General features: G+C 38.1%; 1 protein-coding gene across 1 annotated transcript in view; it reads right to left on the bottom strand.

Annotated features, from left to right (window-relative positions):
• Positions 1-717: 717 nt before the first annotated feature.
• LOC143701967 (ankyrin repeat and SAM domain-containing protein 1A-like) overlaps positions 718-24,844 on the bottom strand; it is a gene marked incomplete at its 3' end in the record, with an annotated part of 44,450 nt that continues 20,323 nt past the window's right edge. Inside the window, exons 6-11 of the mRNA XM_077195632.1 lie at positions 21,486-21,536; positions 18,547-18,616; positions 14,974-15,086; positions 3,013-3,111; positions 2,750-2,896; positions 718-825 (exon numbers count right to left, since the gene is read on the bottom strand). Of these exons, the coding sequence (XP_077051747.1) occupies positions 718-825; positions 2,750-2,896; positions 3,013-3,111; positions 14,974-15,086; positions 18,547-18,616; positions 21,486-21,536 (588 nt within the window). The remainder of the gene's footprint in view (positions 826-2,749; positions 2,897-3,012; positions 3,112-14,973; positions 15,087-18,546; positions 18,617-21,485; positions 21,537-24,844) is intronic.

Below are 24,844 nucleotides of genomic sequence, written 5' to 3'. Positions count from 1 at the left end.
GAGAGAAAATAAAATAATAAAAATAAATGCTTAAAATGTGCTTCTGTTTTTATTCATGCAAAATATAATCTATTGTTTATTTATTTATTTTGTTGTTATTTTGGGTGAGATATGACCAATTTGATTGTGAGATTCAGCCAATATCCTTCTGCAAGGGACAGAAGTGCAGTCAAGCTGCTGTTTGTTGTTGCCAAAGTCAACAGAGGAAACATAAAAACACATCTGGACATCAGAATACATGGACAAAAACTCTGAAAGGCATGGTTTGTGAAAAATACATGGACAAAAAAGGCATGGCTTAGGAAAATAAGACATGGCATAAGTATTAATCTATTTAATGCAATAACTGACAAATTTATTTAATTTCTTGATTTTTTTGTCATTGATAAAGACGACTAGAGGAAAGATGAATCATGCCAATAAACTACTGTAAAAATATGAAAATAACACTGCAACAAATACGCAAACAAAAAGATTAAATGTTCAACATTTAAATTAATACATTTATAAATCTAAGTTAGATCTGTTTGTTATAGCATTTTTCATTACAGTCAACTCAAATTGCATGAATTACATATAAGTAAAATGGACTTAAATTACATACAAGTAAAATGGACTTAAATTAATCAATGTAATGACAAAAAAACCCCGCAATGCAATCAGAGAACTGAAGTCTGAGGTCTGTCCTGTAACGGGTCCATGTTGTTCTGCACTTACTCTGATCTGAGAGAGGCGAGGTGGTTTAACCGGCGGCTCCTCATAGGGCCGTTCCGCTAACGATGCGATGATCCTTTTCCTGTGGCCCAACAACGTGATCTTCAGCACCTACACGTACACAAATCACACACAAAAACTAAACTCCAGAAAGCAACGTAAATACCCTAAATAGGCCCATTCACACCAAGAACGATAACTTTAAAGAAAACGATAAAAAGCGTCCACACTAGCAGACATTATTATTCTGTTTATTATAAGCGCATGCTGCAGTTTTGTCATCTGCCGCTTTAAATGCTCGAGCTAAAGCAGGATGGATTCTGATTGGCTGTCCATGTTTTTATCGTTCATCAGCTGGAAAAATTTGTTTTGAAAGTTAATGCAATGATATTGTTCTTCTGTGCCACTATGGTTATAGTTGTGCTGTGAACTCTGCTATTCTTTATAGCTACAATATCGTTTTTTTTTTCGCCGCTAGGGGTCGCTAACCTCTTACAATAACAAAGGCGTACGTTGATGAAGCAGTGATGAGCGAAATCATGGAACTTGTTGTCATGCCGATGGATCTTATAATGTTTATGGATGAGTGAATACATTGATGTTTTTTAACATGACTGGTATGAAGCAGGGCGCGACTGCTAATAAGAGACAGATATCACACGCGAGTCCCGCGGATATAAAGGAATAAGGACATTTAATTCTACCAAACTACCCGCAAGTGCTGAATTACTCACACAAGTCAGTTTATTAGACGAATTAAACTTAGTGAGGTAACGCAGCGCTGTTTCACTTGGTCTAACGTTACACTATCAAACTGCATTTGAGTGTGTTGAAAGTTATAATTCGATGTGTTAGTTTGTTGGCTTTACGAGACTAGCAGTAAGCTAGATCAACATTAGAATAACATACTGATCATTTCATCATGTTGAGCTATAAACATTGATTATTTTTATGTACACTTCCTCACCTGTCTAATAAAGTGCGTGCTAGAGCGGTGTCTCTGTCAAGTCGTAGTTTGTCGCGGACGTGGAGCTCTCGGCATCTTGAAAACGCCACGCCGATATTGATCCTCGTTTTAGTTCTTTCCTTTTGTCCCAAAGTCTGCTTGTCATGGTCCATAATGTTTACACGAAACAACAACAGCATGAGCATGCCGCTAGACATTACGCAGTTGTCCACGTCTGTCGCCATGGTTATTATGGCAGTACGAGCGGAAACCAGGGATAACGCGGATATTACGTCATCGACAGGCGACAAGTGAACTTGGACGAGCCATTATTAAAAATTGGAATTTCTCTGAAATTAAAAATCTTTGGGAAATTTTGGGATATTGCAAGTACACAACTGCAGGAAATACAGGTATATCACACTGTGCAAGTGATTTTTGGATATTTTATTACAAAAATCTTACATATTGTACCTTTAATATTGAGAATGATTTTTAGAACTATATCTTTATCGTTATCCTATATCCTATAGTTGTCCTTGGTGTGAACGGGCCTTAATTCGGAAATAAGTAATTCAATTACTTTTATAAATAAAAGTAAAGCCAACATGTAAATAATAATACTTTTGTAACACTTAAAAATAAATCAAGTTACAATTAGTTAATACATTAACAAAGTGTAACACATTTATTGCTCATTGTTAATGATAGTTAATAAAAAAACAACTGTTCATTGTTTGTTGATGTTAGTTCAGGTTCATGAAATGGTATTAAAAGACAAAACTTTTGATTTTAATAATGTATTAGTAAATATTAAAATTAACATTAAAGGATTAGTTCACTTCAAAATGAAAATTCTGTCATCATTTACTCTCACTCAAGATGTTTCAAACCTGTATGAATTTCTTTCTTCTGCTGAACACAAAAGATTATGTCAATTGTTACTTCATGTTAACTAATATAGAGGAGTACGTTAAGTAAACAGAACCCTACAGTAAAGTGTTACTGATACTTTATATAAAAAAATAAAAAATAAAAGCAGTCTTTACTGATTACTGTAAATGTCTGAATGTATGACGTTGCCCTCACATTAACGATCTCCAGCTCCCACAGGTTCTTCACACACTCTATCGTGCGATAGCCGCTGGACACAAAGTTGTGCTGGTACTCCTGAAGACCCAGGACGTCCAGCCACGACGAGAGGGACGTGCTGCCGTCACAGCCCAGCGCCTTCACCTGCACAAAACCAGAACACATAAACCAACAGCTGACTCACAACAGAGTTATCAAAGTGATGGACATCTCGCAAGATGATACTGATAAAGTCATAATGATTTTAGACTGAGACAGACCTTTGGTAAAGAACGTGCAGCGCTGACGATCTTCCTGCGATGTCCCGGATCCGTGATGCCGATTTCTCTCAGATCATTCTCTTCCATTACATCATTTCCCTACACAAACACAACCATTAGACATACTGCAAAAGATAGCTTCCTTTCCTGGTGTTTTTTAATGTTCACAAAATGTGATAAAAAAAAGTAAACAACCTTAAAATAAGATACATGTATTGCATTAATATATTGCATGAACCTAACAACATTTAATGAGGTTTAGCTAGTGAGGTTAAAGTATAAACCATGGAAAAAAAAAATATATAGATTTTGCTTCTCACGTAAGTTGATCTTGTTTAGTTTTAAGAAACACAAGGTTTAATTCAATGCACTGCAGAGCACCATTGAGAACGGCAGCTTACATTTTAATCACTAAACCACCTTTACTTTCAGCACCAATGATACGGCATCTCCACTTTATGGATTAAGGACACAGTATATTATCAGGTTGGAGAGAGACGGCGCACATCTCACAGTGTTTGTATGAGAGTGCATGTTTCATGTTTCTTTATTGATCAGTGCCATATACTCTAAACACACTACATCTAACACAGCAGCATCTGAGCGATCGATGCAAGACGGCGCAGAGAGTAATCTGAGGTGCTGATCTTACAACCAGAGAGAGAGAGAGAGAGATATAGATATATAGATAGATAGAGAGAGAGAGAGAGAGAGAGAGAGAGAGAGAGAGAGAGAGAGAGAGAGATAGAGAGATAGAGAGATAGAGAGATAGAGAGATAGAGAGATAGATAGATAGATAGATAGATAGATAGATAGAGAGAGAGAGAGAGAGAGAGAGAGAGAGAGAGAGAGAGAGAGAGAGAGAGAGAGAGAGAGAGAGAGAGAGAGAGAGAGAGAGCTTGCGGTCCCTTAATACACAATTAATGCATTTAAAGAGGAAACGCTGTATAACCCTTCCTGCACCTGAAGGGTCACTGTATTAAATAACCTTGAAATTGTGTCCAAAATATGATAAACATGACAAACAGATGATGATACGAATTTATGGCAAGTGGAGTGGTAGTGTTTTGAGATCTACAATAAAGTGAACTGTGATTTACAGTGAACTGGCAAATGTAGTGTCCAACACGCAGTGCTTCAGTGTATGCTGTGAAGCACCGGCTGTCGTTATGTGCCGAGGGTCCATGCTAGCAAATATAAACACTACAACACAATACTTCAGTCAAACAATAACATGATCAAACATGAAAACTCCAAACAATAATAAAACAAAACCAATAATACAAACAATCAAAAATAAAACCTCCAAACAAGCACAAACATTTCAAAACAAAAACAATAAAATACTAAAAAGGCAACAAAAAAAACCCCATAAAAGCACAAATCAAACAAAATAAAACCAATAAAACACAAACAAGCAAGCCACAAACAACTCCAAACAAACAAAACAAAACCAATAAAATGCTAACAACAGGCAAAACACAAAATTAAACCATTGAAAACAACCAAAAACAAACCAGAAACCAAACCCCAAAACACACACAAAAACCCATTAAAACAGAGTAAACCACTAACAAAACAAAAACTCGAAATATACTCGAAACAAAACCAATAAAACAAACAAACAAGCCACAAAAAACTCAAAACAAAATCAATAAAACCATTTTTAAAAAACCAAAATGAAACCAAAAAGAAAAAACATCCGAACCAACACAAAACAAAACCAATAAAACACATACAAGCAAGCCACAAAAAACTCAGAACAAAACAAAATCAAAAAAACAATAAAAAAGCTAAACAAAATGTTCAGATCGGCTGTGATTCTGTCCCTTCACACTACACTTCTGTGGACTGACGAAATGGAAACTTGTTGCAAATTCCTACAATTGTGTCTGGAGAAGGAAAATGGTGCAGTGTGTAATCATCACAGACGTCCTGTGCAATGAAGGTGCAGATCTGAGTCAAATATGAGACATCTAATGCTCTGATGAACATGACAAATCACATCACTGTCTGTCATCGTTCACTCCACTCAAACAGCCTGAGCGATATGAACCACTTTAAGTCTCATCTGCTCGCTCTATGATGAAGTGAGTGAGGGAGGCAGATGGGGAATAGGTTCGAGTAAAACTGCCCAAATCATTTAGAGTGAAGAAACGGCAGCTGAATGCAGAAAGGTTAAGGTGGATCAATCATGTCTCCGTCCTCTTTTCATCTCTCTCTCTCTAATCCACTTAACTCTTCTTCTCTAATTATCAGCCTTCAGTCAACATAGAGATGTGGTAATTTTTTTTTCTACAAATGCGATTATGCGACAACTGAATACGAAACTAATGGAGGATGTACATTCAGCGGCTCCAAAAAGTATTTGGAAACTATCAACTATCAAACTAAATAGCATCAGCAAACAAACGCTACAGGTTTTCTCTCGCTAACTAATGTCACTTTTCTGAAACTTTTTTCATAATTTCAACCCCATGTGACGATTGAGAGAGTCCATTCTTACAAAAGATTCACACTGCAACACAATCCTTCAGTCACAATCCCCACTTCAACAAGAACATTATCCTTCTAAAATAAAATAAAAATCAAACAATAGCCATAACAAACACCACCAAAAAAAAAAAAAAAAACATTACAAAATCAATAACACTAGCAACTAAAAGCAAACTCCAAACAAAACTCCAAACAAACAAAACAGAACCAAACAACCCCACCCAAATAAAACACAAAAAAATAAAAATACACAACAAACAACAAAACACTAACAACAAAAAGCAAAATGCAAATCAAAACCAATAACACAAACAATGAAAAGCAGACCAAAAAACAAAAACTCCAAACAAACAAAACAGAACCAAACAAACCCCATCCAAATAAAACACAAAAAGACAAATCAAAACTCCAAACCGAAAAGATAATACAACACTAAAAACAAAACGCAAACCAAACCAAAAACAAAAACAAGAAAAAGCCAACCACAAAACAAAAACACAAAAATACAAATCAAAAACACCAAACAAACACAAAAAACTCAATAAAATACCATCATCAAAAAGCAAAACGCAAACCAAAACCACAAACAATAAAAAGCAAACCACAAAACAAAAACTCCAAACAAACACAAACAAAAAAACAAACAACAAAATGACTGCAGGTATCGTTCATGTCTGTACCACAAACAATGAAGGACGAGGCAAACCTTTGTATACTTTGCATTTAAATCCCAAACCCCAAGTATATAACAGTGATATTCTCCTCGGCAAACAGCACTAATACAAGCTTGTATGACTCACAGCTCTAGAGACTTTGTAGACTTTGCAAAGTAATGCTTTTTTAGAACTATCCAATTTCACGAAGACATCTGAGAATAAAACTTTGATTCCAGTTGTGGAGAGATTCCTCATGATGGCAGAGGAGAAAATCAGCCACTAATAAGGGAAGTCCACCAAACAACCGCTCAATTCCAGCTGCAATGCATGAGAAATCAAAAGAAATCGGTGCGCTTTGGAGCCGTGGAAAACCTCAGAGGAAATCTCTCTAATGCAGAGGAACTTGAATTAACTTTGAGGAACGATGCAGATGCTTTATGACTACAGAAGAATTTGTAATCATTTTGCACACTAGCAATCATATCTATATGACATCAAGAGATTCCTTTTACAGAAGCACCAATTAGACGCTTGCTAGTTCAGAGCACCTGCACTTCTGTCAATCATAACTGAACAGCCGTGACACGGGGTGAATACACGTCCAGCAAAGGTGACTTACACATTTTAAATATGGTCGTACTGATACAAAAGTTGTGAGGCAAACATTCAATTATTAAAAACAAAAATAAAGTGCTATTAAATTGTATATGATAGATAAATGTAAACCGATAGACTACCACAGTTAACACTGATAAACTACACATTATTTTAAACATATTATATTATACATACATATATACAGTATCTCACAAGTGAGTACACCCCTCACGTTTCTGCAAACATTTTAGTATATCTTCTCAAGGGACAATACTATAGAAATTGAGGTCATCTCAACAAAGATTGTTGATGGTTCCAAGATCAAGACTGAAGACGAGAGGTGACCGTGCATTTTCTGTTGTTGGTCCAAAACTGTGGAATAGTCTTCCTGTATCTTTAAGACTAATATCCACAGAGTCTGTTTTTTTAAATCTAAGTTAAAAACCTACCTGTTTTCACTGGCTTACAATTGTTCTTCATTTTAATGTTGAATTGTTAAATTGGTGTTTCTGATGTAAACTCCCTTTATCATTTGCTTTGCGGTCGGTTTTTTTGTTTTTAAGATATTTATTCCGTTTTACAGCACAATGGCCAACTACTGTTGCTTTTATTGTGCTATATAAATAAAAGTTGATTGATTGATTGATTGAAATGAAACTCGGATATATTTTAGAGTAGTCAATGTGCTGCTTGTATAGCTGTATATATCTACTGTCCTCTGAAAATAACTCCACATACAGCCATTATTGTCAAAATAGCTGGCAACAAAAGTGAGTACACCCTAACGGTGAAGATAAAACTTTTTGGGCAATGTTGCCGTCAATGGACAACCAGATGAGACACAGGGCCCACGACCGATCTAAATTATCCAAATAGAAATGCATTGCCTATTTTCAATGGGAAAGTGCCCAAGCAACAATCGCTCGGCAAGATTGCTCAAAATGTTACCCTGTGTATCATCACCTAAAGTGAACATGTCGAAACTGTGTCCAAAGTGTCACTATTTTATGAGCACCGTTGTTATCTAGCACTGCATTAATCCTCCTGGACATGGAGTTCACCGCAGCTGCACAGGTTATTACTGGGATCCTCTTCCACTCCTCCATAATGACATCTCGGAGCTGCTGGATGTCGGACACACAGCGCTTCTCCACCTTCAGCTTGAGGATCACCACAGGTGCTCAACAGGGCAGTGTTCATCTTGCCGGTGTGTTTGGGGTCGTCATGTCGTTCGGCACAGTTTCTGAAGGAGCGCATCATGTTCTGCTTCAGAAGTCACAGTACATGTTGGACTCCATGTTTCCCTCAATGAAGCGCAGCTCCCCAGTACCAGCAGCTCTCATGCAACCCAGACCATGATGCTACTGTACCAACACCAAGCTCGACTGTAGGCAAGACACAATGTTCTTGATACTCCTGACCAGTGCATCTCCACACATGCTGGACACCATCTGAGCCAAACAAGTTCATCTTAGTCTCGTCAGCCCACAGGACATGGTTCCAGGAATTCATGCTCTTGGAGAGGTTATCTTCAGCAAACTGTTTGCAGGCTTTCTTGTGAGCCAACTTCAGAAGAGGCTTCCTTCTGGGACGACGTCCATGCAAACCGAGTTGTTGCAGTGTGTGGTGTGTGGATGAGCACTGACAAGCTGACCGTCCGCTTCTGCAACCTCTAAAAGCAATGCTGGCACAATCATGTGTCTGTTTTCTGAAGCCAGCGTCTGCACCGGACACACAGCACGAGGACTCGACTTCTGTGACTGACCCGTGCGAGGCCTGTTACGAGTGAAACCCGTCTTGGAAAACCTCTGTCTGACCCTGGCCTGCACTGTAACTCAGTTTCAGGGTGTTACCAATCTTCTTACAGCCAAGGCCATCTTTGTGGAGAGCAACAATTGTAATTCTCAAATCCTTAGAGAGATCTGTGCCATGTTGAACATCCAGTGGTGAGTGTGAGAGAATTGTACTCTAAGCACACATTTTAACTGCTCTAATACAAGATACACACATTTGTTTGGTCCTGTCAAGCAGACAAAAACATGAACATGATAAATAGGACATGTGGCTTTGCATGGTGTACTTACTTTTGTTGCCAGCTATTTTGACAATAATGGCTGTATGTGGAGTTATTTTCAGAGGACAGTAAATATATACTGATATACAAGCAGCACATTGACTACTCTAAAATATATCCAAGTTTCATTTCTATAGTATTGTCCCTCGAGAATTATGCTAAAATGTTTGCTGAAATGTGAGGGGTGTACTTACTTTTGTGAGACACTGTATGTATGCGTGTATGTATATATGTATATATGTATGTATATACACACACACACACACACACACACACACACACACACACACACACACACACACACACACACACACAACTGGTGTTGATATCTGATATCTGATCGTGACACCAGCTCTTTCCTGTGGCTGGTCATTCTGAAGTGCCATTCACTGACCCACACGTGAAGCTGATTCCACTTCTCAGCTCTCTCTGTGACTTGAGTTTGTAAGCTGGTTGCACATGGGGTCAGTGGCAAGAAGAATGCCAACATCCTCCAGCCCTAAACGACTACATTTCAGGCTTTTGCAGCATTTTTTTTTTTTTTTTTTAATTACGTTTTTTTGTGTGTGTCTATTTCCCCACTTTCTCTAGCTCTTAAAACTAAACTGTCTATGTTTGCTATTATAAACCAATGTAAGATGTCTTTGATTGACTAACCTTTTTGTATGTGAAAATACTGATGTAGTTCAAACTGTTAATTCTCAAAAGGCTGTTAAATATTCAGCAGACGCATCTAATTAATTTAAACTTCTTTCCAATAACACTGAACAAATCCCACCGTTCTCACAGGTATGACACAAACAGCGCTTTAGATCGCTCGCAGGAAACTAACGGATGTAATGAACGCACTTAATTATCCTGCTTAACTGGATATCATGTGATTCTACCCCTCACTTCTGACATCGCAAAATTACATGTCCCATAATGCACATCACCAAATCCACTGTGTGTCCTTAGATTTTCATTCAATTTTGCATGCCTTTTAATACTCAAGCACGAGTAAAAATAGCAACATATTAAAGTCAAATCGGAGACAGTTTCTTAATGCCAGACCTAAATACACGGCAGACAAGCTCATTTTAATTATTGATCAAATATCTCCGGCGAGATCAAAGGCGATGGGCTTCTTTGGGGTGAATTATGGAGAAGTGGAGTGCAGAGATGAGGATGGGATGGGAAGGAGGAATGGAGATGGATGCGGGTGGTAATGCACTTCTGGATAGATGTAAGACGAACTCACTCCAGGTATCCGAATGAAAGCGAGACCTTTGAGTCGTACTCCTGCACTCAATCTCCAATGCATTTGGAATTAGTTGGGAAAGGAAGAGCAATGTTTTGGCCTTTATCTAGTATCGCATGTGTGTTACTCAAACTCTGACTTTCAGTAGTTCTTTAATATGCATGCAACCACACTAGTTAAAGAAGAGATGTGAATACTTTTACAAATTCCATCCCATCTTCCAATGCGTGTTCACAGCATATGCAAAACGCAGAGTAAAAATTCCTTGCATCTGGTCATTAGGGAAATTTCAAAGTATTTTAACTATAGTGGCTATATGGCTCTTAATCTACCTTTCAAAAGTTTGGGTTTGGTAAGATTTCTTTTATGGTTTTTATAAAGTGTATTCTGCTCATTTACTTGATCAAAAATACAGTAAAAACAGCATCCAGTGTAGACAGCTTCTAGTTACAGCGGTGGCGTCCGGTGTAGACATGCTGTAAGTAATTAACTATCATAAACATCCAATTATCTGATAAAACCATATATTGATGAACATACAATTCTCCAGGCTGTTGTCAATGGTGACTAAGGGGCTGTTTACACGACACCGTTTCCCTAAAACCTAAAACTTTTTATACGTTTTGGTGGTTCATTTAGACGAAAATGGCGTTTTGGGTGCATGAAAACGCAAAGTTTTGAAAACGGGTTTCAAAGTGCAATTTTGTAAAAAAGGTCTCTGTGTAAACAACAAAAATGCCAATCTCTGGTGACGATGAGGTCATGCACATGTGTATTACGTGTTCAGTCTATAGTGTTTCATCGCCATCTAATAGCCTGGCAGCAGAATACAGCGTTTTTAGTCGTTCTCGCGGATCGGTGCGAATTGGGGATCGTTTTGACAATGGTGTCGTCTGTACGCCGAAAACTCAAAGGAAAAACTTCTCCGCATATCGTTGTCGAGTAAATGTACCCTCAATTATAAATTATTTCTTTTGCATATCAAATCATTTTAGTTACTGTCTGGAGCCCCTGTTCTCTTTTAAATATAGTGAGGAGAACTCTGGTAAACTAAGATGAAAGAGAAGAGAGAGGAAAGGAAATGCTATATATATAAAAAAGTGTTTATCCATGTAAAAAAAAGCCCAAGCTTTCTGCACCAGTATTATCTTAGAGAGAACGGATCGTCAATCCAACACTCTGCCATGAAAAACAGAGTGTGAGCAGATGAAGATGAAGTCTTCGTCTCCAAAAAAGCACTGGGGAGGAAGTGAAAAAAAAAAGAAAGACGAGAAGGAGCTTTACAGTGATGTTCAAAGCATTCTGCAGATAATAAACACATCGACAGCTCAGGATGCTAAACCCTGTTGCTAAAGCTGTTAAAATAGTCATTCCTCTTTCCAATCAGCTCAGTGTTAAAAATGTCCTTTCTGCAGTTTCAATGTATGGAGATGAAATTGAGCGTTTTTTCTTAAGAAGCTCAAAGTGTCTAGGCGACAGTATGATGAGGTACAGACCAGCATATAAACAAATCCAAGCTGAATTCATTTCTTACTCGTCTCCACTATGACATTCAGTTAAGTATGTAAGAGAGTACAGCTAAGATGTATTAATCCTGCATAAATAAATCAGCACAAGTCCACAAATGCATTCAGGCAAGGCAATCTGAACACAGCAGAGAGACTGGCCTCCTGTATCTGTGTTATTGGGGACTTCAGCTGTGCTGAACACTCACATCCAAAGAACGCATTATGTGATTATGTGCCCGCATCATGCCACGCCACTGACTTTGAGCACAGCATTATGAGCTGGATGACTGACTCAAAAGAGCTGAAACTGCATATATGCTACCGTTCAAACGTTTGGGGATTTTTTTTAGTCTCTTGCTTACCACTGCTGCATTTACTTGATCAAAACAGTAATATAGTGAAATATTAAAAAATCTTTAAAATATTTGTTACCTATTAGAATATATTTTAAAATGTAATTTAATCCTGTGATGGTAGAAATCATTCTTCTATGATGATTTTATGCTCAAGAAACATTTCTGATTATTGTCAATGTTGAAATAGGTGTACTGCTAATATTTCTGTGGAAACAGTGGGTTCTTTGGTGAAAGTAAAAAAAAAAACAGCATGTTTTTGACTTTTGTAACATTGACTGAATTTAATATGCCATTGCTAAAAAGTATTGTTTTTTTTTTAATTGTGCAAAACAAACTTCTGAATGTTACAGTATATTGAACAGTATATGACAGAAATGATACCAACTGTTTAATTGAAAATGATAAATGGTGAATTTTTTGGGACTGGTTTTAATGTATAACTGTGCCCTCGTTTGGACATCAGTGTCATTAATGGCTAACTGAGACTATTAATGGAATTTAACCTCTTACTCCAATCTTTCCATCTACGCAACACCTAACATGATGTTATGAAGGAGCTGCAGAGATGGCCCAGTGCATCAAGAGACACACACACACACACACACCTGACCAGCTTGGCCATAAAACCTTCATTACTTCTGCAATGAGGTGGCTCTCAGAGTAGAGCAGAGGGCGACCAGGGGCCGTCTGTATCTTTGATTTACAACACGCACATCGCCTCCCTCGGCCAGCTGAGGCTTTCAACCGCATCACCATCAATCCTCATTACCTCACATGGTAAAAACAACACAGCCCCTTATAAGGAGTCCGGGTTCTTTCATACAGCATCTTATGGGCTTCTCAATCTGGAGAAGAACATGTTTGTGGGCCGTGTCCCTATACATGCATACATACATACATACATACATACTAGGGGTGTAACGATACATGTATTCGTATTGAACCGTTCGGTATGAGGCTTTCGGTTCGGTACGCATTACAAACCAAACGATTCATTGGACTATTTTTCCTGCCAACCAAAATCCGCACTGGCGCGATCACCACAACGTTGCGCAACATCAAATGGCAAGCGTAATGAAAGCGGAACAAAACTGCGCTACTCATTATTTTGTGCTTCCCGGACCGTTTATCAGTTTGGACCCTCAATGTCAGTGCAGGACGAGCCGATCTTGATCAAGCGACACGGTCACTACAGCGCTGAGAGATCCAGTAAACAAAGCATTTGAATTCGCCACTGAAGTAATAACATCGCTGCGAGATCTAGTAAGAGGCATTACAATTTATCCGTTATTAACGGATCGAACAGCGCTGACGTGGAAACCAGGAGAAACTTTGTTCCATGAATTAACTAGTTATAGGTTTTAAGTCCACAGATCAGCAACATTCACCATGGATTTAATGTAGTAACACTAACTTGTAACCATGGAAGTTTGACAGAAATAGTAAAATGCTTTCAAGTACATACACATCTTTTTCCAGCACTTCAAAACTCAAATATTATCATATTTAAAAAAGTTATTTTTAATGTAATGACCAAAACATTATTTCTTCATCCTTCAAAGATTACCCCCATTTATAAAACTAAAAGTTTTAAGATGTAGGAAAACTCACACTTATTTAAAAACAATTATTTCTCTTTCATTTCTTTCTTTTTGCTGTATCGAAAACATACCGAACCGTGACACCACTGTATCGTATCGAACCGAACCGGGAATTTTGTGAACCATTACACCCCTAATACATACATATATATATATATATATATATATATATATATATATATATATATATATATATATATATATATATATATATATATATATATATATATATATATATATATGTATTTTTTGCTAATAAGCTAATAAGTGTTAAATTTCAAGACAAGACATGATCAAAATTAACGCTATAGATTGTTTTCGTTTGGTAACCACCTTTTCAATCCCGCACTTAATGCAGTTCACAGTCATCAAACCATGGATGATGGTGATGTCACAGCTTGATGATGTAAAACGCCAGATGGGTCTTAAGTCCATTTTTAACGAATCTTGACTGTCGTTAAGTCTGACATTAAAGAAAACTGAGCTCCGACAGAGTGACATGGATTACAGCAGGGATCATGTTCATTCGGTAAACATGACCAGCAACAATCGTAAAGGACTATTAAAAAACGTGCAGTGTCTGTGCATCCAGATGTAGAATAGCTCACCTCAGTTTAAAACAAATGCATGATTTGAGGTATAATTCTTGGTGATGATAATTTAAGCCTTAGCAAACACCACTAAAAAGTACTCTTCATTAATTGGGCTTGTCAAAACCTATTTTCCAGAGGCTAGTGTTTTATAAAGCTTTATTGTCTACAGTCTGCAGTTATTGGACGTAACTGAGCTCTGCCTACATAGAAATTCCACTTGGCGTCCAATCTCGCAAACAATGTCCTAATTAGGTTGTTAATGATTGATCATTCAGGCCCTGGATAAAGACCGGGGCATCCGCCTTGAATAAGTGCCTATTTTTGCTATAGCAAATCATGTTAAACCAAAGAACCCTCACCGTTCATTTGACCTCCCAGTTTAAAACGAATGCCGACTGTCCCGCTGCTGTTACAGAAGTCACTTGGGTGCAGGTCCACTCTGCTAAGGCTGCGTACTTCTAAACACTTATTTATTCAGGGTACAAGAAAACCCTCTCTTTTTCTGAGTGTGTGATTACTCTGCAACATCAGAGTTATTAGCCTAGATCCATAACCTACAGACTATCAAAACTGCCATACAAAAATATGAGCTCTTTGATGACAAGCATTTTGTAAAGATGTGAAGATTTTCTTAATGGCAATCTGATCAGTAAAAAAGACAAGCCATAGAAAGGCACCAATTGCAAATCCGAATGGCGAAGTAAAATTTTAAGTTGTTTTCACATGTAAACAGTTTAGAGAATCATAACAGAGTACATTCACATACAAAAGTCTTAAAGGCACAGTAGCAATAAAAGTGAGATGCTTTTAAAAAATACAAACAAGGCAAGTGTTACTCACCATGAACCGCAGGTCATCGAAGCCGTTGAGCAGAAGCTTGCTCTCATACTGTGGAAGGCCTATATGCTCCAACCAATCACCGACCGGTTGATCAAGTAGCCTCCCGGACCCACCTGCGGACAGAGGAAGGCGCTTGAGCAGCGAGAAACCATTGAGACGATAGCATCGACACTCTGAGGAAGAGACGTGGCACTGCCACATCATCCTCGGCCAGCAGTGCCGAGAGCACAAACACCAAGAAGGCAGAGGCGACAGGATCCCGGCCGAGAGGTGTGGTCGCTCCCACAGCAGGGACGAACCACGCTTGCTAGGAATGAAGTTTGTGTTCTGAATTTGGGATGAAGATGGGCCCAACGCTGAGGTTGATCACAGATTTAGACTCCACATTACCTTCCAATTTATATTTAAGAAGTTGTAACAAGTTGCTATGAAATATGCACACAGAAAACAACTGGGGGCCAAGACCAGCAATTATCGAATTTTCCATTTGAGTCCAAAATTACCCTATGAATTAAAGGTTTGATTTCACAATCCAAACAGTGAGAGAACACTATGTGCATCCCTAGAAACAACATTGTAATAAAATCAATTTTTTTAAAATCCCGACAAAGCTAGTTCCTGAAAATGCGAGCTTGCTGATCCATCTTTGCACATCCTAATTGACTGAGCTGTTCAATGAGGAAGAGCACAGCAGGGTATCAGGAAAAACATCTCACAACTGTAAGTTGTAATTTCCCTCCTGGGGTGACCACGTGGAGGTAGGTGCACAAATAAACTTCCCACCTTTAACTAACACAAGCAGACGTGTTGTCCGTGCAACTCTAATTATGTCCAAGCAATGTCTTCCAATCCCATGCAGATTGACTCTTACTAATAACTCTCAAAACGTGACAATCTCCTGATCTCCTAATAGTGACTAAAAATTGCCATGAGCCTGGAAACTCTTAAATTGTGCATACTGCACTCTTCATCCTCATGCAAATTAACTTCTAATCCAATCTCTATGATAGTAGTACTTAAAAGTCAGACAGGACTGCATGACTTGCATTGTACAAAGTCACTCTGTGGTTTTCAGGATCAAAGATACATGAGATCAAACACTGGTGTTTGGTAGGCAAAGAGAAAAAAAACTATCACAACTCTTTGCTCTGATAAAACTCTTGATATCATCTTTATTGTACAACAAATATGCCTGCCTATGATTAAATGTAGTTGCAGAAACAGCTGACGGAAAAGAGGGCACCAAACACATGCCTCACTAATAAACCTAGACTTGAAGAAGTCGGTCTAAACAAAGAGGAATTAGAAAACCAATGATCCAATGAGAACTAGTATCTGCCTGAGTTATTCAACTTAATCAGAGTCTCCCAACCGCAAAAGTACAAGACTCGCTTTTCCAACACAACAAAGTCTTCCCAGAATCATAGAAGTCCAAACAGAGAAAGTGGGTGCACTTCCCACATCATCAGTCAATCCTCCGAGTATGTTGCAGACGTCTAGATATCCCTCTAGTTCCTTGAGACATCACGGCAGCTGCTCAATTAGAAATGCAAGGTCAGTGGGATGTTTGTCAACCCTGGTCCACAAAATGACGTTCAAACTTGACACTCTTTGCAGGGCGAGCGGTGCAGACGAGTTTGGATGTTGTAAGAAATGCAGCAGTAATCCCTTCGGCACAGAAGGTGCGGTCTCCTTGTTCAACCGGACACTGTCAATTCTGCTCTGCAACACTCCTGCTCCGTCTCCTCCTTCCTCTCCCTCACTCCTGCTCTCCCCTCCCTCTCCCTGCCTCCTCCCTCCTCCCTCTTCCTGCCTCGCTCTCTCTTCCCCTCAAAGAAACTGCGGGCCTGCTGTCCATTGTCTAAGGACTTATCTAACCTTTGTCCCATCCATTGACCTGACCAAGATCATTCCTCTTTTGCCAGTGTTGTCGACTATGGTAACAATATTAGAGGCATTGATTCAAAAGACAAAGAAAGAAACAATGTTTAATGATAAATAGTGCTTACACAGAAAGCAAAGCACAAACACAGAGGCATATGCAGAGCTTCTAGGCTGGAGGGTGTAGATCTGAGATTATTGCCAAGCTGCAGGGCAGTTCTTCTTCTAATTCCCCTGACACTCATGCATGTTAATATTTTAGCACCTTTATCCACATAGACAGAAACAAAATGAAAAAAATCTGTAAAAAAATTTGTTGCAGGAGTTTGTAAATGAAATATATTCTTGATGTGACTTGCCTTTATTAGGCTTGATATTAAGAAAGGTGGGCCAAGTCAAAGAAGTTCACTTTAGTTTAAAAAAACAACAACGTATTGTTACCATCTAAAATGGTACAAGTGAACCAATATTGTTCTGGTAGGTATCTAGGTGGTGGCTTTCTAGCCTAGTCAAAAGTCAAAAGAGCCCACTCACTATGATATTCAGGTCCCTAGATTTATTTGTCCATGTTATTGATTGTAAAAAAATCTGAAGTCTGATTTCTTAAAAAGGTAATGGCACAACTCAATAAGCTGCATGATTTGAGGTATCGAAGGTATTAAAGTCTTACTTTGGCTATGGGTTTGTTCAAATTCATATAGTCAAGGATGCGCAAAAGTAATAAATGCTGGCTTTAGTGAGCACCACTAAAATTAAAAACCAGGAATCATGTCGAAGTAGGGTGCCCGCAGGAAACAGGAAATAAGGTCAGTGCCAGTGCCATGTGACAAAAGGACAGTGGAAGGACTGGTCCTCTAGCTAGTTATATGGCTAGTTATATAGCACTTATATGGGCCAATGAACCCAGTTGGAATACAAAGGCCCCTTGTAGAGACAACTTGAAACCGTGTCTACAGGCTTTAAGATAAACTGATGTAAGGATGGTGATATATTCAAGGCTTAAACTTAAGAACAGAATCTTCCACATCCGTTTTTGCAGGAGTTGCCAAACCGTGCTTACAGGACCGAGTGGTACAGCAAGCATAACAGTCTCTCTGGTCTCAATTGCTGTAGTTTGGTTAATTCCAGAGGAAGGTCAATAAACTGCCTCCATACAGAACAAGGTCATGCATCACACCAAGGCTGAATCGTCAAGCATCTCAGCATCCATTGATTTAACTCTCAAGTGTCCTCTCGTCCTTCGACGGCACACTGGGATTTCTCATTCTCCATTTAAAGGGCCAGCCAACCCTATATCCTTTATTCACTAATGTAACTCTTCTGGACTTGGCCTTCGTCCTCCTCTTGCCCATCAAGAGGTTATTGTGTTTCATTGCTGGTCTGCTCAGTCAGGTCTCATTTCATAGGGGAGGTGATCCGAAGGCAGATCCTCATTCAAACATACAATCCCCAAAGACACTTGATGCTCAGTTAACATCAGGAGACCAAACCGCCAGCTAGCTTAGGCTACTGCTAGCTTAGGCTAGCAGTGATTGAAAAAACAAAAAAATATCACTCCTCTTAGTTAAATACAATAAATTAAAAATATACTGCATTGTGCATTATGTCAGAAACTCTTTGCGTCTTTAAACTGAATAATGAAACGGGACAGCAGTGTTTAGACACAGTTAAAAGGGTAACGCCATCACATACCTGTGGCGGAGCAATCCTGGTCTTTGGAGATGTCAAAGCCGGCACCAATCAAAGTCATGATCTTCTCAATCTGTAAGAGAAAAAAACCCACAATGAGATTACCACATGAAGACACTAACCATAGCGCAATTTGGAAAAAAGCAGCTGTAATTTATGTTAAAACATTAATGATTTCCCAGCAGAGCAGATGAAGCGGTAAACAGCGACAATTCTGACTGAGAAAACACCATCTATCATCCCAAGGTTATAAAGATCATGCACAAGGCAAATAAGAAGTGACTTAATGTTGGACAGAGAAATATCTGGTTACACCAGCCCTGACCAACAGTCAGAAGTGAACTGAGGGTATGTCACTCACCCCCGGTTACACAAGGAATACAATCCATAGTCCAAATACTCAAGAAAGTAAACACCAAGACATTCAGGTAAACTCAAATACATGCAGGAGATCAAGGGGACAACATGTCATTTCATATATTCACCGTCATCAATCACTAGTCAAACTACTTAAATGTCTGACTAAGAAACCATCTGAAAAGTCATAAGGGTAAAAGTAGTTCTGTCTTGTATTTGTATTATATCCATGTTTAGTTAAGTAGGACGTTTCTAGAAGATAGCAAAGTCTAACGACATGTAAGCGACTCTTCTCTTGGATCTTATTGGAATCGGCATTCATTGATCATGACATCATCCACACCCTTCAGTGATTGACAGTGATTGACAGAATGCTGCAGTAACTGAAAAACAGTGATTACATCAGCATAGTCTGATCGTCATTTCAATGTGATAAATCATTCAATCGTGAAAAGAATTCAATAACTTCAAAAATAGGCAGATTAAGATCTCTGTCCTTAGTAGTTTATGAATATACTGATGTGTGGAAGCAGCTCATAACTTCAGTACAGCAGTGGAGTTATGTAATAAAAGGACAAAGGAGGAGGAAGTGACGAAGCATTTACAAATGATGCACAAATTCTTTTAATTGTCTGTGTGACTGATATTAAACACTGGCAGAATTGTAAAAAAACAAAAAACAAAATAGGAGTTAGTAAAAGAAAACAGTAATAGTGACAGCAAAGTTGCCGAGCAATAGCTTATCAAAAGTAGTGAGGTCAACAAAAGAGCAGTAGACTGAAAATGGAGAGAGAGAGAGCTTGAATCCTGCCACCACTGCCAAGAAAAGCTGGCCCAGAGAGGTCTGCGAGAAGACAAGGTTTCCAAACGTCTAGTGACAGTTACAAATTTAAAGGAATAGGTAAAAAAAAAACATTAAAGTTCTGTCCTGATTTACTCATCCTCAAGTTGTTCCAAACCTATATGACTGACTTTCTCGTGTGGAACAAAAAATTAAGATAGGCCTATATTAGTAATATAGGCCTACTATTAGGCCTATATTACTTAAGACTTGGAATACCTCCAACGAATCACATTAGCAACTTTTTTTTCGTACATCTGCGTTAATTTGTGCAAAAGAACGGCATGAACATTCTGAAAAATATCTCCTTTTGTGTTACATAGAAGAAAAAGTGATATTGGTATGGAACATCAGTGCTATTTTAGTATTATTTATATAGTATTTATTAATATTTTGAATTAGTTTATAGTTCTTATATTTTAAGTTTTAAAGTATTTTTTATGCGGTTTTGTAATTTTTATTAGTTTTTTTAATTTATTTGTAATTCCTTTATTTGTATTGATATTTTAGATATTTTAACTTATTTCAGCTAGTTGCCAATAGCCTAGAAATCTAGACGCACCCTAGCGGCAGCAAAACATATTTTGCAGAAAAGTGTGGTCTAGTAACTCTCCGTTGGCATTCGAGCTGGAAAAACCAAACTCTGGTCAGGCCAATCACATCGTGTATAGAGTTGGTGGGCGGGCTTAACATAATGACGGCAGAGTTGTGACGGTTCCACGTGATTTCCATAGGTGATCTGCTACTTGAAAACAAAGAAGATGCTGCTGTCGAACAGCTGTCTTTCGAATCGGCTTTGGCCGCGAATCTGGATGACTTGGAGTTAAGAGAACGTCACTTAAGTCATTCTTAAAAAAAGGAAGATGTATTCGGAGTTTTGATGACCGGATACGGCAAAAGTTTAATATAGGCCTATCAACTATCCGCTGGTGGGAAAACGCATGGGACTCACTCTGCCACAGCCGTCCGTTGCTCTGGTTGGTTGTAGCTCTGTCCTATTGCGTGCAGAGGGAATTTGAAGGACAACCGTTTATCCCGCCCCTCAGATTGAGGTAGGCCAACTGTGAGTTCCCAGACCTAACATCTTGATTGGTCTGGCTTGCCAGGCTAAGTTGCCAAGTCAGCATTTCTAATACATTTATTTTTCAATCAAATTTTTTGTATTTTATTTCAGTATGATTTAAATAATTTTTAATAATTTTATTTAAAGTGATAATGAAAAATCCCAAACATTTAAATTATGTTATATTTTACTTACCCTCACGCAGTTCCAAACCTGTTTGACTTACTTTCTTCTAGAGCATATTTAAAACAAATTTTGGTAACCACAGTTTCGGTGATCATTGACTTTCACCATATGTTTAAAAAAATATAATGGAAGTCTGGGGATTTATGTTTAAAAAAGAAAATAAATTGTACCCGCTTGGTTACCAAAATGCTACAAAATATGTTTTTTAATGTTCCACAGAAGTCAGTCAGTCACACAGGTTTGGGACCAACATGAGGGTGAATAAATAATGACAGAATATGCATTTTTGGGTGAACTGTCCCTTTAACTTTAAGAACACTGGAACATCATGAGGATGAGTAAAGAATCATTCATTTAAAAAATATAAGCACATCTCTATTTAACTTTTCTACATCCATCCAGAAAGGTTGGTCCTGTACGCTTGCGAGCAGCAGTAAAGAGCAGAGGAACAGCAGAGGTGCGCAGGAAGACAGAGGGACGTGTGGAGGATCTTACTCTTTGGGACGGCCGACGTCTCCATGGAATAGAGAGGGAATGCCTCTGTCTCTGCAGGGAGAAAACCAACTTTTGTTCAAATGCTATTTTGGGAGAACAATGTTTGAGTCTTGACAATGGCACTATTGAGGAACCCTTTAATACGGTTAATGGGATTTCAATATAAACGTGACATCCAGGTGGGTTTGGCACCTCAGTGACCCATGTTTCCAGAAATAAACCCTTTTGAAGACGCACAAACACTTGAATGGCTGTCAAAAAAAATGAACAGTCTGGGAACGAGGAAAGTGGGAATGCTTTGATCCCGAAGATAACTGCAATTTGGCTCCTTCTACAACAGGGGAGTATTTTTGATTTAAAGATAAGCTGTTTGAAGTTTTCTCATTCCAGTCTCATCCAGAATCCATCAAAAGAAAGACGAGTCATCGGTTATGTCTGACATCCCTCCGTCCCACAGCGGTTTTCTCATTTTCAATAGATAGAGCGTTAGAGCGCTCACAGCGCATGAATGGAAGATTGTACAGCTATTCACTTTTCTTTTACAAAATTTCACACTGTTATAGATAGTTGTCAATGCATAACAGTTTGTCAATGATTGCTCATATAATGTTAGTATAAATGGCATGGGATTGTGGGTATTGTGCATTATTTTTCTCTCTCTCTCTCTCTCGCTCTATACAGAACAGATGGTTACACTATTTTAAGGTGTCCTTGTTTCAGTGTAATTATATTATATTTTACAGTAAGTATTGAGTAATATTAATTAATTACATGTACTTACTATAGGGTTAAGGTTAGGTTTAGGGTCAGTTACTCTATTTATAGTTGTTACTAAATTAACTGCATGAAACGTGTAACAAGGCCACAGACCCACAGTAAAATAAAATTATACCGAAACTATATTCTGTATATGAACTAGGGCTGTTTTCGAATAAGGATTTTCATAGTCGAATCTGATTCGTTAGATTTTGCCGTAGTCGACTGGTAGTTTTTTTTGGTTTTTTTTTAGATAGCAGCTAGACGTTCGGTTGAATAACTGTTCGTCTGTTATAGGACAACTCGCTCTACGTTTATTTAAAATGAACAGCAAGACAACTAGAAGTGAATGTGCTTTCCATTAATTGAATCCTTAACAAAAAACAAACAAACAAAAAACGTTCCAATGAACGTGCTTTGTTTTAAATAAATCACAGACAGTAAACAAAACCAAAAAAACTTTGCAATGAACTTTGCAATTTAGACGCGCAAACTGCGTGACGGTGAGACGTAGCTACATGCTCGAGCAGATTCGGCTTGAAGTCGTTCATCCTTGGATGCGGCGTCGCGCGCGCTGTTACAAAAAAAGCTGTGCACACAGCCAAGCGAAATGGGGTGTTGCGCACCCAACGCGTCATTTTTTGCCGCGCGCACCTTCGCTCTTGTGCAGACGCGTCTGGTATAAACAAGGCTTTATTCCGTGTCAGCGCGCGCTCTGATTGGTAAAGGTGCACAGAGCTCTCCCGAATCATCTCCAGCACTCAGAAGCACCACTAACTCCGCCTCCGTTTCCCTCGTAAGATGATATTAGTATTTAAACATTCTCTATGATAAAAATGTTTTGTAAAAAATATTTTAATAACACGGTTTTGGCAATTATAGAGTTCTAATGACGGTGATCAACTATAACCGTCGGACTCACGTTACATAATAACCGTCACACCCCTATGTTAAATAACACTTCCCTACTATTCGACTATGAGGTTCATAGTCAAATCAGACCTCTCCGAATCGAATCGTCCAATCCTCGACTATTAGAAGTCAGCCCTAATATGAACAAAACTTATTTCATAACAGCAGTTTCTATATCAATGGTCTAATGAACGCAACAGCCTTAAATAATGTGTTGAGCGCCAGAGTTCTTCATAACGCAATCACAATTACAGGCAGCACAGACGCACACGATCAATACCTTTCATTTGACAGACATCCACCCGTAACATACATCTTAAGTGCTTAAAATATTACCACAGTAAACCAAACAACATGTAGGTATGAATCTAGCTGTATTTAGAAGACAAAACCTGAATCAGAATGAGTGCTTGCTTCCTAAAGAGTGATAATCTGTTGACCTGAGATTTGGTGAACAACAAAATTGAACCTGACTGCACTTCAAATTTTGTATTTAGTTTATTTAAAATGAAACTGTAGAAATGAAATCAAACTGCCTTTCACCGGGTGTAGGTTGTTGAGCAATGCATATGAGCCAATAGCACCATCTTGCACCACAGTTGTACACCTTGTACACTTGTAAGTATCTTTCAAAACAATACAATTCAACATATAATTGTATCAATTGTATAAAAAATGTAAATAAAAAAATCATATACACTAAGGGATCAACCATTTAGGTGAGATAATTGTAATAAAAAATAAAATAAAAAAAATCCCCCCCAGTAGAGTCACATTAGAGTGATCCCCATAATCGGTTTACAGCAACAAACCCAAACTTCTCTTTAACACAAATGCTTTACCTCTTGTTTTAAAATGCAAAGTCTCTATTTATCTACATCAGTATTCTTCAATATGATCAGTGTGTCTGCTGACCTTATCACACAATTGGAAAAGAAATTACAATGAATAACGAACTGATGTCTATGTCAACATATGCTCATTTGTCTGAAGTGAAATGTGTCACAAGTATAGTTAACCAGAGCAAACGTTACAAAAACACTTATGTAACTGGGTGAATCTCCCAAAGCCTGTCAAGAAATTGATTCTGCATAATGAAATTGAGCTATTTTAGGACCATTATGTTTTTGCAATATGACATTTACCCCCGGTTTCACAGACAAGACTTCAGACTAGTCTCAGACTAAAATGCATGTTTGAGCTGTTTTAACTGAACGAATATCTTAAAATATGTCAGAGCAATTGTTTTGTCAAGATCCACAGTTATGTTTTTAAGGCACTTTTATTAAAGCCACTTAAATGTCCTAATTGAACTAAGTCCTAATCTAAGCCCTGTCTGTGAAACCAGGCCTTAAACATATTTACCCATAAAATCTTATCTAATATTTGTACTGTGTGTTACTACGGTTGGATTGTAAGTCTGCACTGTAAGCATTTATTAATGAAAATAAGTCTCATGCAAATAAGAAAACGCATGCTATAATCACACACACATTATGCACGGCTCAATTAATGAACCAAACTGAGAAATATTTCAGGCAAAGGAAATAAATGAGTGAAATAATTAAATGTTTTCTGCATCAGTAAGAGAGCTTGCATCATACAGTATACTGCATGTGTTTGCAAAACAGCTCACCACACACACACACACACCTAAAAATAACATAAAGTCAGCTTTAAAGTATATAACA

The sequence above is a fragment of the Siphateles boraxobius genome, unplaced genomic scaffold (genome assembly GCF_051911475.1).
Source record: "Siphateles boraxobius isolate OS27281-9 unplaced genomic scaffold, OSU_SipBor_1 332, whole genome shotgun sequence".
Taxonomy (NCBI): Eukaryota; Metazoa; Chordata; class Actinopteri; order Cypriniformes; family Leuciscidae; genus Siphateles; species Siphateles boraxobius.
This window is presented reverse-complemented; position numbering and strand designations above follow the sequence as displayed.